The 18,151-nt window shown below is 42.4% G+C and overlaps 1 protein-coding gene across 2 annotated transcripts in view; it reads right to left on the bottom strand.

Annotated features, from left to right (window-relative positions):
• NDFIP2 (Nedd4 family interacting protein 2) overlaps nt 1-16,930 on the bottom strand; it is a 159,218-nt gene extending 142,288 nt beyond the window's left edge. Inside the window, exon 1 of one of the 2 annotated variants that reach the window (XM_089680462.1) lies at nt 16,671-16,930. In XM_089680462.1, coding sequence (XP_089536588.1) covers nt 16,671-16,712 — 42 coding nt within the window. In that variant the 5' untranslated portion in view covers nt 16,713-16,930. The remainder of the gene's footprint in view (nt 1-16,670) is intronic. The other variant, XM_089680464.1, reaches the window with a different exon arrangement.
• Nucleotides 16,931-18,151: the final 1,221 nt, after the last annotated feature.

The following is an 18,151-nucleotide window of genomic DNA, read 5'->3' as shown; positions in this document are numbered from 1 at the left end:
GCAGCGTTTTGGCAAAAAAAAAACGTTTGGCGTCTAAGCACGTATTAACGCTTGATCGCTAATCAATTTCAATAGCCAGAATAAATTATTATTTGGGCCAATTAAATTAATGCCCAAGCACTTGATGCCTGTAAACGTGCCTAAGGGCTCATTCACACTAGACTGTTTTTCCAACTCTTGCCAAACGCCCCTATAGCGTTTGACAAGCTTTGGTCTGGTGTTTGCAGAGCATTTTTGACGCGCCGCATGTGCAATTTAGCGGCAGTTGCTAGGCATTTGCTAAGCACTAAAAACGCCCCACAAATGCCTATAATGAAGTTTGAATGGTGTTAATGCTCCGCAAATGCCCAGCAACCGCACCACAAACATCAGCCGGGCGTTTGCGGAGCGGCACCATAGACTTGAATAGGAGGCTTCAACTCCTTCTGACTCCACCAGAGCGTCCGTTCAGCCGCGACACAACGTGACGCTATCGCTCTTGTTTGAACAGCACCATGTGCTGCAATGTGCATCATTTTCCCAGGCGTTTGGGAAACGGTAAAAACGCTTCCCAAACGCCTGTCTGCCGCTTGCTAACAAGGCTAGTGGGAACATAGCCTAAGCGTTTGTAAAAGCGGTAAACACTTTAACAAGCATCAAGCAATTTTTCTGCCAAAATGCTGCTGCCAAGAGGAGAAAAACATTGAAAACGTCCTGCGTGCATGAAGTCTTAGTAAACCAACCCCATCGCGTCTTGTCTTGCAGACTTGTTGAAATTAAATTCTTCTGCATTTTAAACAGAAGTCACGCATCTGCAGTAGAAATCTTGGTACATTGATTTTTTTTTTTACAATCTTAACTGGTTATGTAATCAACATACAGAAGACACCTAGCAGAGTTTTTAGACTGGAGCAGTCATGTTGTCAATATGCGTACATCTGCAGTTTATTAAGCATTGTATTAGGATAGATTCAATGGGCTGTCAATGCACCACAGGTAAAAAAGGATCTGCACTACTTTTTCTAACACAGCACACAACAACGCACAGTTTTAGCATCTGAATGTGAAAATCTTTGTATATGGCCCATCACGATGCCTGTAAATCTTATTGGACAACAGTATATTGCAGAGATCTAAGGCTGCCAGGGCACTCAAGAAAACGCGTAGGCATCACTATGCTGGTGATACATAATACCAGAAAAGATGACAGTTAGTCTACTTCAGTTGTTATCTTCTAAAATATCAAGAACTCTGTTATGAAAAAAAAAGAAAAAAAGATGTAAAGCACCTAAGTCATTAACGTATGACATTTAAAGTACAGCGGCTGAAGAGAGCTGACTCATTTCCTTAAGTGTGGCGCTTTCTGAAGCTTCAAGAAAGGTAGACATATTTTAAAAACTGATGAAAAAAAAAAAGGAACGCTAATAAGTATGAAGGAAAAGATTGTACCAGCCCAACAATCTGCTGCTTAACAAACATTGTGAAATAAAGCTCCATATCAGACTGGAGAAAGCATTCTATTTTTAATTCTATCTTGTCTCACGTGTAGACTGCTCAGCAGGAAGAACAGTTATAAAAAGAATCTTGTGGTTACGCAGAACTTATGCTAGAATTCTTTCCATTCAGCAGTAATCTACACATGTGCGTATAAAAAAAATAACAGGGCTTTTCCGGAGAAATAAAAATAAAAAAATTTTTACATACATGTATTGTGGAAATTCCACATAAACATAATGCTGCAGATTAAAGATGGATGCCACTGGTACCCAAAGAAGACACAGAGTGCCCATATGTAGGTTTTCACAATAGGACTGCCTCTACCACCCTGAATGTAAATCCCACTTAAAGTGTTACTAAACCCAGGACCCTGCATCCACTATATCTGGTCTCACACAGTACATAGCTTGTAGGAGTTTTCTCTAGGAGGATGCAGAACCCTAACCTCTGTCTGGGCAGTACTGATTGGCCATGTGCTGACCACATGCACTCTCCCAAGACAAAAAAAAACTCTCTAGCAATACACACCAAATTGAGCATGTGCAGCGTCTCCACACATATGTGTTATCAGGAGATAAGAGTGGGAGAACCGAAGAAGGGGAGGATCAAACTGCATTTTTACACAATGCATAGGATTAACCCCTTAGGTTCCACAGTGAGTATAACAAGCATGCTTTACTGCATATACAGACTGATTTTACTGTTGTGGGTTTAGTAACACTTTAATAAACATCCCACCAGGATCTAAAAGGCTACATGGCGAAACCTGCTGGCTGGACTTGATAAAGGTGGGTACAAATGGATCAGAATTCCGACGGTTCAGCAGGGACCAGCCGAAGTTCGATCAATGTGTGGCCCCCCGTTTGATAGAAGTTAAAGGACAACTTCACCTTTAATAATATGTTACATGTTACACCCACATTCAGGATGTAACATGTTACAAATGCACCAGCCACCTTTCCTGCTGTCAACTTGTAGATCTCAGTAAACTACCAGCGCGCCGTTGATCGCTCTGGCTAGTTCATTGAGCTTCCTGTCAGAGTGTAACATATCAGAAGTATGGGAAGACAGATCCACAGACAGTCTACAGAACCGTCTCATTACACCCACCATCAGCTGATCCTAGTTGCAATGCTATACAGGTCCTTAACAAAAAAAACAAAAAAAAAAAGAGTGGTTTTAAAAGGCTGGAGACTTCTTTTACCTTAAAGTGTTACTAAACCCAGGACCCTGCAATCACTATATCTGGTCTCCCACAGTACACAGAACATGGAAATTCAATTATTTTAGTAAATATAAACTGCTAAACACCTTTTCCCATCAGCAGTTAGAGAAGTCTTGTGACTTCTATCAGTGTCCAGCAGAGCACTGGTTAAAGCTTGTAGAAGGAGTTTTCATTCTCCACTAATTGTCCTATGAGGCTGCATTACCCCTAACCCTCTGTCTGAACAGCGCTGATTGGCCCTGTGCTGATCACATGCATCCTCCCAAGAAAAAGAACAAAAAAAAAAACTCTCTAGCAATACATACCAAACTGAGCATACGAAGCTTGCCCCCAAGGCTCTGTTCTATCAGCAGATGGACTGGGGACAGTAGAAGAAGGGGAGGTTCAGAGAAGACATAACCAAACAACCAAACATCCTTTTTACACAATGCAGAGGATTAACCCCTTAGGTTCCACAGCGAGTATAAGGCTTAGTTCATACTAGCTTTGAAAGCAGGCTTTTGAGGGGCATTTTTAACGCTCCTACATAGCCTATGGAAATGATACTATGGGCAGCATACAGTGCTGTTCACATTATCAAGACATGAAGCGTTAGCGTCACGCCAACATTGAAGCATTATGTCGAGTCAGGAGGAGTTGAAGCCTTTCAACGCCTCCCATTCAAGTCTATGGTGATGCTCCTAAAACGCCCTGGTAGGCATTTGCGGGGCATTAATACCATTAGAGTTTTATAGGCGTTTATGGTGCAGTGTTAACACTTGTTAAACGTCTATAAAACGCCTCAGAACTGCACATAGGGCATTTGGGGAGCGTTTTTGATGCTTGTAAAATGCCCATACTAAAGCTCATCAATGCCTGTCTAACGCCCATACTAACGCTATAGGGGCATTTTTGAAGAGTTACAAATAATGTCAAGTGGGAACAAGCCCTTAAAATCATGCTTTACTGCAGATACTAAACCCACAACAGTAAAATCAGTTTGTAACACTTTAGGTCTTGCTATTGGTCCATTATTGGCTGATAGTGATGCATACAGAACACTTTTACTGGTCTGACCCATAATTCAGCCTAGACATGGCTTAAGCCTCCCGTAAGGTATTCCATAGTGGTGCACCAAAATTAAAATTCTGGTGCCGAAACCCCAAATCAAAAAAGCACAGTTTTTAAAAACGAAAGAAAAAAAAAACAAAACACTTTTTTTGTAAAATATGAAAGAGGATGTTACAGCGAGTAGATAGATACCCAACATGTCACGCTTTAAAATCGCGCACGCTCGTGGAATAGCATAAAACTGTGGCACTTCAATATCTCCATGGGTAATGCTTTAAAAAGGTCTACAGGTTAGCAGTGTAAAGTTACAGGAGGTCTAGTGAGGGAATAATTGCTCTTGCTCCGACATTCGTGGCGATACCTCACGTGTGTGGTTTGAAACGCATTTACATATGTGGGCATGGCCTACGTATGCATTCACAACTACGTGTGAGCATGGGGGGGACGGGGGCACTTTAAAAAAAAAAAATTATTTAATGTTTTTGTTTTACACTGTCCCTTTAAAAAACATTTAATCACTTTTATTCTTATCACAAGAAATGCATGCATCCTTTGTGATAGAAATAATTAGTGACAGGTCCTCTTTATGGAGAGAGATATGGTGTCAATAAGACCCCATATCTCTCCTCTACAATGTAAAGCATTGGTTCAAAAATAAATAAAAAAAAAAAAAAGGGGAGGATAGGGAATCATCATACAAAAAACACAGAAATACACATAGAAGGCCCACAATGGGGTCTAGATAACACTGTGTAAGACAGAGGGCTGCAAGGCCCACAATCACATCCACAAATATAAAAGCAAGAAAGGCAGCAGAAAAAAAAACACAAAGAGCCTCACCCTCTTGAGGCAATATTATTCTTGAGAATCATAGATTTGTTAGATAACAACAAATGATAGGCAATTGATCTAATGTAAACAAACCATATGAAAGAAGAGAGAAAGAAGAAAAAAACATCGAGTAGATCCAGAGAGGGCCAAGAGGTCAAAAACCCCGGACCCTCCAATCCATAAAAAAAAAAACAGAGAAACAAAAAAGAAGGAAAAGAACAGAGAAAAGAAAGAAACAGGCCAGCAAAGAAAAGAAGAGGGGAGAGTCGGGAGACAAGATCTCCACATAGGGGGATTGAAGAGGCAAAACCCAAGACATCATAGATTAGTGAGATTCGTGGTAAAATGAGAAACCGGATTCCACCCAAGGTTGCCAAACATAGAGAAACTTATCATGCATATCCTCCAACACCGCTGTCAATTTTTCGTTGATAAGGAAGCCTTGGATCCTGGACCTGACCTCCGCAAATTGTAAAGTGGGGGACTTCCAAGAGCCAGCAATAGTCTGCTTAGAACCCATGGAATCCCTGTTTCTAAAAGTAAAACCTGTAAGCAGCCAAACACAACTGTGCAAGTGGAACTACACTGCATCTAAGCACCATCGCCTACAATGTTTTTCATTAATTTTTAATGCTCAAAGCAAACCCACCCAACCATCCATGTCTCCATGCTTTATTGTGCTCAGAAGTCACCAGCATTTTTGGCCGTGGCCATGTTAAGGGCAGACGATTCATGTAGAGTTTACATCCTGGAACCCGCCTGCCCTTAGCTCAGGAATGCAGGGAGAAGGGTGCGCTTAGCAGAGAAAACTCCTCCCCTCCTGAAGACTCTTGGGACGTATGACATCATTTGCCTAGGCATGGAAACCAGGAATTAACTAACTACAGAAATGCAAAAGAAAAAAAAAAAAAAAAAGTTTAAAACAAGTAAATATGATATACTTCATACAGAATTTACATCCTGGAACCCGTGTGCCCTTAGGTCAGGCATGCAGGCAGAAGGGTGCACTTAGCAGAAAAAACTCCTCCTCCCCTCCTGAAGACTCTTGGGATGTATGACATCATTTGCCTAGGCATGGAGAAGTGACTAACTACAGAAACGTAAAAAAAAAAAATTTAAAACAAATATTATATACTTTCCTATTTATTTACTAATGCTAGCAGCAAAAAGGATTAAAAATAGTCATTGATGACTGAGAGAATGAAGTTCTGCTTTGAGTTTGTATTTATTTTGGAGGTAGAGTTATGTTTTTGGTGGTCATATACACTTTTATTATCTAATTGATGTACAATGCATTCAAAACAGAAAACGACTGAATAACTATAACTTCACTCCCAATAGATTTAGACTCGGCAGCACTGAGAAGATTCAATGGAAAAAAATTGATCTTATTTCAATCAATTGGATTATGAGGTTGCCTGCTGGAAACAAGACATACAATGGGCTACTTACAAACCTATCTTTGATCTATTGATCGCATTCTACTTCCCCATGTGGCATATTGATCGATTATTACTATTGAGATAGATAGATGGTCAATTGGTTCTTTATCGAGGAGTGTATGGCCACCATTGGGCAGATCACACAAAGCCAGATTCAGATCTACAACGTTTACCATCTGATGGTCTTCCAGGTTATAATTGAAATGCATTGTTATGATTAGTTCATGCACTGCATCACTGCAGGTACATTTTTGTTGAACTGACAAATCAAATGCTATGTGTTGAAACAAACCACTAAATTACTCTAAGGCCCCGTCAGTTTTTTTAGGTGCACTATTCCCCCCAATGGATTTAAATTGACTGTGTCCTCTTCCATTTGAGCAGACCGGAACGGAAGCAGCTGGGTGTAAACAGACAGCATTGTCCATTTACTCCCAGCTGCCCATACAGCAGAGCAGGCTAGGTCCATGTCCACTCTGCAGAAACTAAAGCGAACATGGACCTGTCATCTGCTGCTCTGATCAGCAGACAGATCCCCTGTTGATCAAAAATAGAGTCCGCCCCATGTGAAAGGGGTCTAAGACTTATACCCTCCATCGCTAAATCTTCTGCTAGTAAAGGCATAGTCACATGGGCAGCAGGCTTTACAGACCCTATGAAAAGCATTTCATGATGGATCGTTTTTCAGATGCCATTTAAAGCAAGTTACTGGCATTTAGGAGGCGATATTGCTGCCTCTGACCATTTGTTGTTTTGTTTTTTTATTCAAAATTGAAATATTACATTGTTCTACCATGCTGCAGCCACTATAGCTGTGTATTGCACGTTATTGAGATATAGTCCCTTTGATGTCAATGGGCATGTTGTTTGACAGGCAGTGTTGCCTATAAATACCATAACAGATCAGTTCCACTTCCCCTGCTCTAATTAAACTGCCATGTAAAAGCACCTGGGCAGCCTCCAAGAACACTTGTAAATAAACGGGTGGTAAAAACACTGATCAATGCCTATTTTTACTCTCCCCCAAACAGTCCATGTGAACTATCCTGGACTCTCTATGTATACTCACCCTTCACTTTATTAGTTACACCTGTTCAATTGCTTGGTAACACAAATTGCTAATCAGCCAATCACATGGCAGCAACTCAGTGCATTTAGGCATCTAGTCGTGGTGAAGACGACTTGCTGAAGTTCAACTCGAGCATCAGAATGGGGAAGAAAGGGGATTTAAGTGACTTTGAATGTGGCATGGTTGTTGGTGCCAGACAAGCTGGTCTTAGTATTTCAAAAACTGCTGATCTACTGGGATTTTTACGCACAACCATCTCTAGGGTTTACAGAGAATGGTCCGAAAAAGAGAAAATATCCAGTGAGCGGCAATTGTGTGAACAAAAATGCCTTGTTGATGGCACAGGAAAATGGGCAGACTGGTTCAAGATGATAGAAAGGCAACAGTAACTCATGTTAATATGGACCAAAATCTCTGAGAAATGTTTCCAATACATTTTTGAATCTATGCCATGAAGAAGTAAGGCTCCATGCACACTAGCATTTTTTGTAACCTCAAAAAACGCTGGAGAAAAACCGCTAATAGTAGCGTTTTAGAAGTGTTCCTGTTTTATTAGCATTTTTATAGGACATGTAGAAAAAAGCTGTTAGGAGTGTTTTAGTAGGGTTTAGCAGAGTTTACTTTTTTTTTGCTGCTGGAAAAAACGTTCCAATTACTCTACAAAACAAAAAAACGCTAATAGCCTAAAGTAGTGTGCATGGACACATAGGATAACACTATTTTCATTCTAGGAGCAGAAAAAGAAATGCTAAAAGCAGCTTCTAGGAGCTTAAAAAAATGCTAGTATGCATGGAGCCTAAGGCAGTTCTGAAAGCAAAAGTGGGCCCAACCTGGTACTAGCAAGGTGTACCTAATAAAGTGGCCAGTGACCGTACGGTATTTCGCCATCTAAATTCCTCACCGGTCATGACCTGGCAGTGTAACCTAGCTATTTACATGAAGTATCATTCAACTAATTGGTTACATAGTGTTCAATTCCTTTGTAAAGCCTCAATCATAAGGCCATCCACTGTTTGAAATTTGGCCAGTTAAGCAAGGACCTGCAAAATTCTGATCAGTGTGTAACTGCCCCTGCTCAACCAAACTTGATTGTTTGAACAAGCACTGTCAAAAGGACATGTTGGAAAATCCTTCTTGATCAGTGGTTGCAGCTGCTTTCAGAATACAATGTGGTTCCTTCCACGTAATTGAAGTGAATGGAGGGATCTGTTAGTTTGGTCTACGTTCAGCCCATTGGCTGAGCAAAAGAAAATAACAGTGCGTGGCCAGCTTTACTTTACTTTGCCTCCTACCTCTTCTCTGAATCTGCTCGTCATAGCTTCCCTGAACTTCTGGCCAGGAGTGCAACCTGAGCTTGTCACTGGTCTTCAAGACTACATGCCCCATGATTCTGTGTAGGGAGCATTGCCCATACTGCCCTGTTTAGGCACATGCACAATACGAGTAAGGCTTTGGTGCCGTTTTCAGGCACACGTGTAGCTCACACAGCTCTTAGGATCAGGACTGGTCTTCAGGCACATGTACAGTACAAGAAGTACTCTGGTGTTGCCACATTTGGCCACATGCACATTACCAGCAGTGCTCTGGTGCGGTGTTCAGGCACATTCCCAGTACAGACATCGCTCTGGTGCCATGTTGGGAGCAGATGCACAGTACAGGCAACTCCAAAGCGTGCTATACATGCATTTTCAAAGTGTCCCTATACATGCATTCACATAACTGAAAGAGATTAGACTGCCCGTACCCTGCAAAATACAAATACTGACCTCTCTGGCAGGCAGTGACTGAAATCTTTGTTCTGTTGTAGAGCTATGGCCACCACTGCTATCTGACACTTCCAGGTGTGTCAGATTTCTGGTCCTCCAATGTGAGCTGCAGTCAACTTCTACCTCATCACTGTTCTGTAGTTCAGTAGGGTTCCCATGGAAGGAACAATAGCTCACTATGGAGGGCTAAAACTTCTGAAACACCTGGAAGCGTCAGATAACAGTGGTGGTCATATCACTGCAGTAAAGCTAGAATTGAACTGACCATCCCCTGGACAGGAGAACATCCCTCTTCTACTGCCAGGTTCTGCTGGTCTCACTTTTCTCAACTGGTATAAGGGTTACTTAAAGCGGAGTTCCACTCACCCTGAAAAAAAAAGTCAGCAGCCACAAAAACGGTAGCTGATGACTTTTAAAAAAACAGCCACTTACCTGTCCCTCGGTCCCGCTGTGTGTCCCTCCCGCAGCCTGTTTCACCAGCCGTCCTGTATTCCAGGAGGCCGGCATCTTCAGTGTGGGCGCCCGGCTGTGATAGCTCGCCCACTGCGCATGCACGAGTAGTGCTGCGCCTCATGAATGGTCCTGTAGTTTTCTGGGACCTGTCACATGTCCCAAAAGACTACAGGGAGGGAGGACACTTTCCGTTTCCGATCACCTGGGCGATCGAACCGGAAGTGGGAGCGGGTACCTGTCAAATTCGGGTACCCGCTCCCCTTCCCCCGCAGGTGCCAATCCTTATTGGAAAGCGGGGGAGCAGTCCTTAAAGTGGAACTTCCCCTTTTGGGTGGAGCTCCACTTTAAAAGAGGAACAGAACAAAATGGATTTTTACTTGTTGCTATGAGTTGAAAGTGTATGTATAGGCATTTTTTTTTCTTACACTTTGGATAGAATGTACAGAGTTAGAATCCCTGTCAAGTTTTTACTGCTATGCAGGGCATTGTTTTAGAGTTTTCTTTCACTTTCTGTCCTGTCCTGGACATATTACCAGAAAGGAAGTGAGGGAAACTCTTCAACAACAGCATACACAAAATAAAATGCTTGACACTAGTGCGTTTTCTCCTGCGTTTTCTGTCACGCATAACATTGGAAATCACATTATTCTCTCTGGTGCCTGTTCACGTCAATGCAGCACAGGTACACAAATGCATCAACATCTGGTTTGATGGATGTAGTAGCAATTCTCAATGAATTCTCAAGGTGCTCAGATATTTTGGTTTTAAAAGATACATTCACATTTTAGACAAAAATAATTAAAAAAATGCAGGTAAAAAAAATGCATTTATTGTTTTTGTCTGCAGGAGCCTGGAAAGCATTGCACCAGCAATCAGTAGATCACTGGTGCCATGCAGGTCTCCTGCAGACCTGTCAGTATATCTGCTTGCTGTACGGGATGTGCAGTCAAGCAGATATTCTGACAAGAAGCTTCAATGAACTACCACAGTGCTCCACAGCGCCGTGGTAGTTCATTGAAAACTATAAGCTGACAGTCGCTAAGGCTGCAGGGACTTGCAGTTCATTCATTCAGGAAAGTCTGTGAATGAATTATGCGGCTGCATGGGCGGAGCCTCGCACGGCCACGCTGTTTTCTAATTTCACAGATAGAACAGAAAGACTTCTCCCCATACTATCTGTTAGAGGGAGGGAGGTGGCGGCTGTGAACAAGTCCACCCTAAAAACAGATGGAATACATAACATGTTCCCAAAGGTGAACTTATCCTTTAATTTTGCCCTTCCTGTGCTTCGTCCTTGAAAACAGTTACTTACAAATATAGGTGCTACTGAAAACTGGTTACTTGAATATTGCCCGATAGTGAAGAGCAGGATATTTTTCTTTAGGAAGATAAAACTTTTAAAGTCCAGTAAAGAGACACTGTCAAATTGTTCTTCAGCCGCATGTGTTTGCTACGTGTAAATGCATTTTAAAAAAAAAAAATCAACATTTTTAAGTAAGTTTATGATTTTGTGTTGGGCTGCAGGTTGCACACCCCCGGTCTAACTACAAAAGCTATTTGTATAATCAATTGAATCTTAGTGTGCTTTGTGTCTTTCTTCCAGATGTGTCCAGTAATCAGTGTGAAATTTTGCCTCTGCGGGCGCTTCCTTATATAGACCAGTCACTGCTGCACTCTCATGTTGTGCAGGAGGACTGGTCTTGACTCCGCCCCTCCTATAGTGTTCTATAAGAACCTGTTGGGTCCCTCCCACAGCTCTGCTCTCCGAATAGTGATGGTGTTACTGCTACTTTTAAAATTTAAAATGGGGGTTTTCATTTGGTGTACAGAAAGTGGATGTTTATCCTAAGTGGCTGTTGAGGAATATACTTGTATTAAAAAACGAAAAAGGACAAAACTTTTTTTAATTTTGGATAGGGTGGAGAGGGATTAGAACACCTGTCTGTTTTTATTACTCTCTGTGCCCCTATCAGGGAGATTCACCCTCTCTAACTGTCCTGTTTAAAGCGGAGTTCCACCCAAAAGGCGAAGTTCCATTTTAATGCTTTGTCCCCCGCTCCCCATTAAGGATTGGCACCTTTGGGGGGCGGGTACCCGAATCTGACAGGTACCCGCTCCCACTTCTGCTGCGATAGCCTTAGCGATCGGAAGCAGAGGTTGTCCTCCCCGTAGTCTTCTGGGACACGTGACAGATGCCAGAAGACTATGGGGCCATCCACATAGCGCAGCGCTTCTTGCGCATGCGCAGTGGTCACTCAGCTGTGAAGCCGCAAGCTGTCACAGCCGGGTGCCCACACTGACGATGCCAGCACCAGGGAGAGAAGACGGCTGGTGAAACCAGCCATGGTGGGGACACCGCTGGACTGAGGGACAGGTAATGCAGGCCATAGACGGTTCGTTTATCGGCAGATTTTTCATCCGCAAAAGGAAACATCGGTCGTTCTGTTGCCACCAATGATTGTGAAAAATGGCTGTTTTTCGCAAATTTTCAGCATGACTGATAAAAGAAATGAGGAGGAACCGCAAAAATCATCCGATGACATTGCCCCATTAACAGTGCGAAAATCGGCCGATAAACGAACCGTCTATGGCCTGCATTGGTGTTTGTATTTTAAAAGTCAGCAGCTACAATTTTTGTAGCTAATGACTTTTTTTTTCCAGCTGAAACTCCGCTTTAACATTATTATTGAAAGTGAAAGTAAAGAAAAACCCTCATTTTAGGCTGACATCATTACAGTAAGAGGGAAAATCTTTCAATAGGGACACTTGTTCTGGTGACACACTGGGATTCCCTTACTTTGAAGGAATTTCCACTCACTTCCTGTAAGACAGGATGTGAAGAGAAATCTATCCAATGAGACACAGACGGCAAAAAAAAAAAACCTGTCAGGGGTTATAACCCTCCTTTACTCTATCCAAAATGAAAAAAGAAAAAAATGTGCCTGTTTGTACAGTTTAACAATTTTCTGTCTGGGATTCAGCGTTAAGAATTATTAAAGCGGCGTTCCAGCCGTTTATTTTTTTTCTAAAGGCACCCACGTGAGACTGGCAGCTTAGGCAATGCAAGTTGAGATCCCCTGTACTTGTGATCCTTTGCTTTCCTTATAAAAAAAGGAATTTACTTACTGCACCCTCATATTGTGAACGCTGTCATCTTAAGTGTGGGCACCTGAAGCTCGCTCAGACATTCTTCTGGGAAATTGTGCAGCTGACTACCCAGCACGCACTTTCCTTTTTCGCACCTGCGCAGTGTGAAATAATCCCTGTGACTGCGTCGCTTCCGGTCTCATATTAACGCAAGATTTTGGTATCAGCTATTCCCTAGGACACCTGGGATAGATGACACCGATATCCCAGAAACCCTAGGGAATGCCTGATGATGTAATCGCCTAGGCGGCTGGGACCGGAAGTGGAGACAGAAATTACCAATAAAAGGTATTTAAGAAAAATATATATATATACATATATATTGCCAAAATGGACTGTGAAGAGGAAGACCATTGTCTTTCAAGAAAGAAAAAAAAAAAAAAAAAAAAAAGGCTGGAACTTCGTTTTAATAAAAAGAACAATTCTTCATTAACAAGGCTGATAATTATTTCAAGTAAATGAAGAAATCAAGTGAATAAAGGTAAAGAATTACAACAATTGGCTACACAGATACTATACTTAGACAAAAAGGTTTAAAGTAAAAAAAAAGCCCAAAAATACATAAGAGGCCGACTCAATGGACCACTTGGTTGCCTTCTGCTGTCAGTCTGTTTCTACATCAATCTGCGCAATCAGAACAGGAACACACCCTGTTCTCTGACACCGCTAACACACTGGTCAAAGTAAGAGAAAAACAACCTGTATTGCAAGTCACTGAAATATAATGCAATGAGTAATTCCTTGTAATTAGCATTTCTTTATCATCATACAAGCCATAAACAAATTCCGAGACTGAACTTGGAACGCTTAAAAAAAGAAAAAAAAATGTCAAGACACAATAAAACCTTAATACCAAGCATAGCACATAATAAAAATTCCTATGGAATAAGCTAGTTACATACACAGAGCCAAAGACCTAAAACCATACCATATACAAGTAGCTGATTTATTGATCTGAACAGAAGCCCATCCAGCACGTTCACCTTTCACCACTTAAAAGGGGGTGCACAGAAAACAATGATACCATGCAAATCCAACAAAGTAAAAGATGGTCAGCAACCCAAGGGTAAAAGTGATATTAAAAGCTTAATTAAAAAAAAATAATAATAATAAACACATCATATTACCTGCTCTCTGCAGTGGTTTTACACAGAGCAGCCCAGATCCTCCTCTTCTGGGGTCCCCAGTAGACTCTGCTGGCCCCTCCTTCCTGTCAGGTGCCCCCACAGCAAGCAGCTTTCTATGGGGGCACCCGCTGCTCCGTGTGCCCATTCACACACGAAGCCACGGATTGGCCCCGCCCCCTCCCTTCTCACTGGCTCACTGGTTGTGATTGACAGCAGGGGGATCCATTGTCTCAGCCAATGAGGAGAGGGAGTCCCGTGACTGCCGAGATTCCAGTGCACATCGCTGGAATCCTTGAGCCTTTACAATCACTTTAAAGATCTCAAGTCTTTACTGAGATCTGAGTTGAAAAAGCAACATAGCTTGTACAGAAAGAAATGTCAAACTACCACCAGAACCCCTCTTCAGTAAATTGTTGGATACAGTTGTAGATTGTAACCTCTATGAGCAAAGCCCTCTGATTCTTCCTGTATTGAATTGTATCTGTATGTTGTAAAGTGCTGTGTAAACTGTTGGTGCTATATAAATCCAGTATAGTATTAATTAAAAAAAAATACAAATTGGAAATAATTGATCACATTTCTGTTGTCACCTTTAAGCTGGCCATACTTGGCTCAATTTTCAGGATAAGTCAGCGGGTTGAACAAAACAAACCTGAACAGATTCCCCCATCCACAGATTTGCAGTGTATAGTGGAATCCTCCCCACTGTGTCATTGTATTTTGACACCATCTGCATGCGGTGATTGAAGCAGAATTTTCCAACAAGCCAGTTAATGAGAAGTCGTTTTTTAGACTGACTGATGAATGTGAATGGACACAAGATTTGGATCAAAATTTGCCCGGTCCTGGTTTCAAGCCATCTATGGCCAACTTTAGGTCTAAGCTTGTGCAACTTTGGATCCTTGTCCCATCCAACCCAAGTGAGCTCGCCAGGAAGCTGTCATTGTACTGGACCAATCATCTGTGGTGGGCCATTCCTTGCCCTGCATCCAAGGGGCCGAGGGGCAGGGAATGCTTTGGCCCCTTTTGACTGGCCCAGGGCAGTGACAGCTTCCTGGCTTGGCTCAGGTTGGTTAAAACCCCATATACACGATCAGAATATCATACAAAAAATGCAGCTTTTAAAGTGATTTCATGATAATCTGATCGTTAGTACACAGCCATTGTCTGAAAAAATTGAAGGGACAAGCATGAAAATACAATACAAAATGCATTTGTTAGACTGACTCATGTATCCGAATGGACACAAGATGGATCAAAATTTGCCCGGTCCTGGTTTCAAGCCATCTATGGCCAACTTTAGGTCTAAGCTTGGGCAACTTTGGATCCTTTGTCCCAACCAACCCAAGTGAGCTCACCAGGAAGCTGTCATTGTACTGGACCAATCATCTGTGGTGAGCCATTCCTTGCCCCGCATCCAAGGGCTGAGGGGCAGGGAAAGCTTTGACCCCTTATGACTGGCCCAGGGCAGTGACAGCTTCCTGGCTTGGCTCAGGTTGGGTAAATCCCCATATACACGATCAGAATATCGTACAAAAAATGCCGCTTTTAAAGTGATTGTATGATAATCTGATCGTTAGTACATATGAGTACCTTGAAAACGCTTTGCATGCATTTTTCATGATGAAAAAAGGCTCTGGACAGCATCGGGAACTAGAAGAGTTAAAAAAATGTGCAAACGCTTAGAAACGTGATTTGCCGCATTTACAAGCAACTTGCGTTTGAAACGCCGATAAAATTGACTGCTGAATGCAAGTTTTCTGCATTCAAAAAAACGACTGTAAACGACGATGTGTACATGGACACATAGGAACACATTAGGGCGAGTTCAGGGGTTGCTGAAAAAAAAACACTGAACAGCTCCTAAACGTGAGTTTATCAGCTGCAGTGTACATGAGCCCATACAGCCGGAGGGGGACAGATGCAACATTGGACCAATGCTGCATCCACCTAGGTAAGTATAATTTTTGAAGAAAAAAAAAAACATACTTTTCTTTTAAAGAGTTGGGATGCTTAACCCTTGATGTGTCATATTTTGCTTTGTTGACAATTTTTTGACAACAGCATGAAGATCTCCCAATCTTTGTTGCCAAACCAACCACAACTTTTTCACGTAGGATGCAACTTTTTTTTCTTTTTGCTCTCCACCCATGCAGTAAGGCTGCATTCACACTCAAGCGTTATGTAGCTTGAAGCTCCAAAAAAGCTCAAACTTAAAAAAAAAAAAAAAAATCAATTGTTTCCTATGGTGCCTTTTCAAACATGATCGTGCAAACAGGCACCATAGAGAACAATTAATTTTTTTATTTTTTTATTTTTTTTTTAAGTTTGAGCTTTTTTGGAGCTTCGAGCTATGAAACGCTCGAGTGTGAATGCAGCCTTAGAGGACTGGTCATTTTGTATGATTTATTTACCGGGAACAAAGGGGGCATTGTTTGTCACTGAGCATTTGTTACCTAATTTCCTGGCCCCTTGTGCTTGTTTTGGAAAGCAATTCAATAAGATACAACTTAAGATTTATTTATATACACACACACACACTTTCCCTGTTTTGATTCCATTGTTATTTTTTTGTAATATATATACACACTCACACACATACATACACACATGCACAAACACTTTCCCTTTTTTTGGTTAGAGATTTTATATATATATATATATATATATATATATATATATACACACATACATACACACATTACATTTTAAAATGCCACTATATATATTTCTTTTTATTAGTAAGAGATCAGTGGTATGGATAGGTGATGAGCTCCTGATCCTAGATTGGGGATGACAATGAACACCATCCCAGGCCTGTCTATGTCCATCTGCTGGAGTGGGCACCCAGGCTGCACAATGTGAGCAGAGCAATGAACGGTGAGGATGGATGGTGCGGTCTCCAGGGATCACACCTGATCGGACTGGCCATAGGCTCGCACTGTACAGACAATAGCAGGAACGCATTGCAGCTGGCAGCCTAAGGGAAGGACGGGCCCATTGCAGCCTAGCGCTGTCAGCTCATGCACACGGGTGACATCACGGCTCACATGACGTCACCCACACACGTCTCTCGGTACTCACCACTTGGTACCGGCTGGCGGCCTGGAGGTACTGGTGATCCATGACCTACGGGGACAGCACCCAGCAGAGCCTGATCGGCGATCCCCGGCTTGGCTGCTCTGTGTATGACTTCCTGTACGTAGACGGCGGTTTCCTGTACGAGTCGCTGTGCCGATGGCTCTCTGTATAGTATATAACGGTGTACGCAGCCTGTATACACACCACTTCACTGCTAACCTCCGCCACTGACAGCGCCGCCTCCCGCCCCCCTGTAGGCGTAACCACATGCAGGGAGGGTGTGGCCTGGGCTGCTTGGTAGTTGCCATGGTTTCCTAAGAACGCACCTACATCCGCATTGGGTGACGTTGGCACACCCCGATCACATGGCACCGGTGAACCCGGAGGTAAAGTTCCGTGTTAGAGCTCTGAGGACTGTATATCATTTAAGAAGCCTGATTCTCATTCCCAGCCATCTCTGTAATTTACCAACCAGGACTAGATTCCCCACGTGCTGTAACTCCTACCCTTGAAGGACTAGTTCATTATTTTCACAACACTTTCTACCAAAGTGCCCACTGACTACTAACTAAAGGGTCAGGAGTCTCAGGACTATGTGTCTGTTATCCAAGCAAGAGTAAGGACAGGCAGCAATAAGTAGTATATATGTTATGAAGGCAGAGGTCAGGGCAGGCAACAATCACTAGTGTATCCATTATGCTGTCAGGGAAGGTAGCAATCAGTAATGTATCCATTATTCCGTTGAGGATTAGGGCAGGCAGCAATCAGTAATGTATCAGTTGTGCAGGTAACAATTACTAGTGTATCCATTCTGTTGGTTAGGGTCAGGGCAGGCAGCAATGAATAGTGTTTTTGTTATGCAAGCAAGGGTCAGAACAGGCAGCAGTCACTATCTGTTATCCAAGCAAGATTAAGGACAGTCAGCAATAAGTAGTATATCTGTTATGCAGGCAAAGGTCAGGGTAGGCAACAATGACTAGTGTATTCATTATGCCATCAGGGGGCAGGCAGCAATCAGTAGTGTATCCATCAAGCAATAGTGTTTTTGTTATGCAAGGAAGGGTCAGGACAGGCAGCAGTCACTCTGTATCTGTTATCCAAGAAAGAGTAAGGACAGTCAGCAATAAGTAGTATATCTGTTATGTAGAGAAAGGTCAGGGCAGGCAACAATCACTAGTGTATCCATTATGCCATCAGGGGTCAGAGCAGGCAGCAATCAATAGTGTATCCATTTTACCATCAAGGGTTAGGGTAGCAGCAATCAGTAATGCATTCATTATGCAGGCAAGGGTTAGGGCAGGCAGCAATCAGTAGTGTATCAGTTGTGCAGGCAACAATCACTTGTGTATCCATTATGCAGGTAAGGGTAAGGGCAGGCAGCAATTAATAGTGATTTTGTTATGCAAGCAAGAGTCAGGACAGGCAGCAGTTACTATGTATCTGTTATCCAAGGAAGATTATGGACAGTGAGCAATAAGTAGTAT

Source organism: Staurois parvus, unplaced genomic scaffold (genome assembly GCF_062004578.1).
Source record: "Staurois parvus isolate SC_StPar_1 unplaced genomic scaffold, SC_StPar_1.0 ptg000243l, whole genome shotgun sequence".
Classification (NCBI taxonomy): domain Eukaryota; kingdom Metazoa; phylum Chordata; class Amphibia; order Anura; family Ranidae; genus Staurois; species Staurois parvus.
Note: the sequence above shows the minus strand (reverse complement) of the source record. Positions and strands in the feature narration are given on the sequence as shown.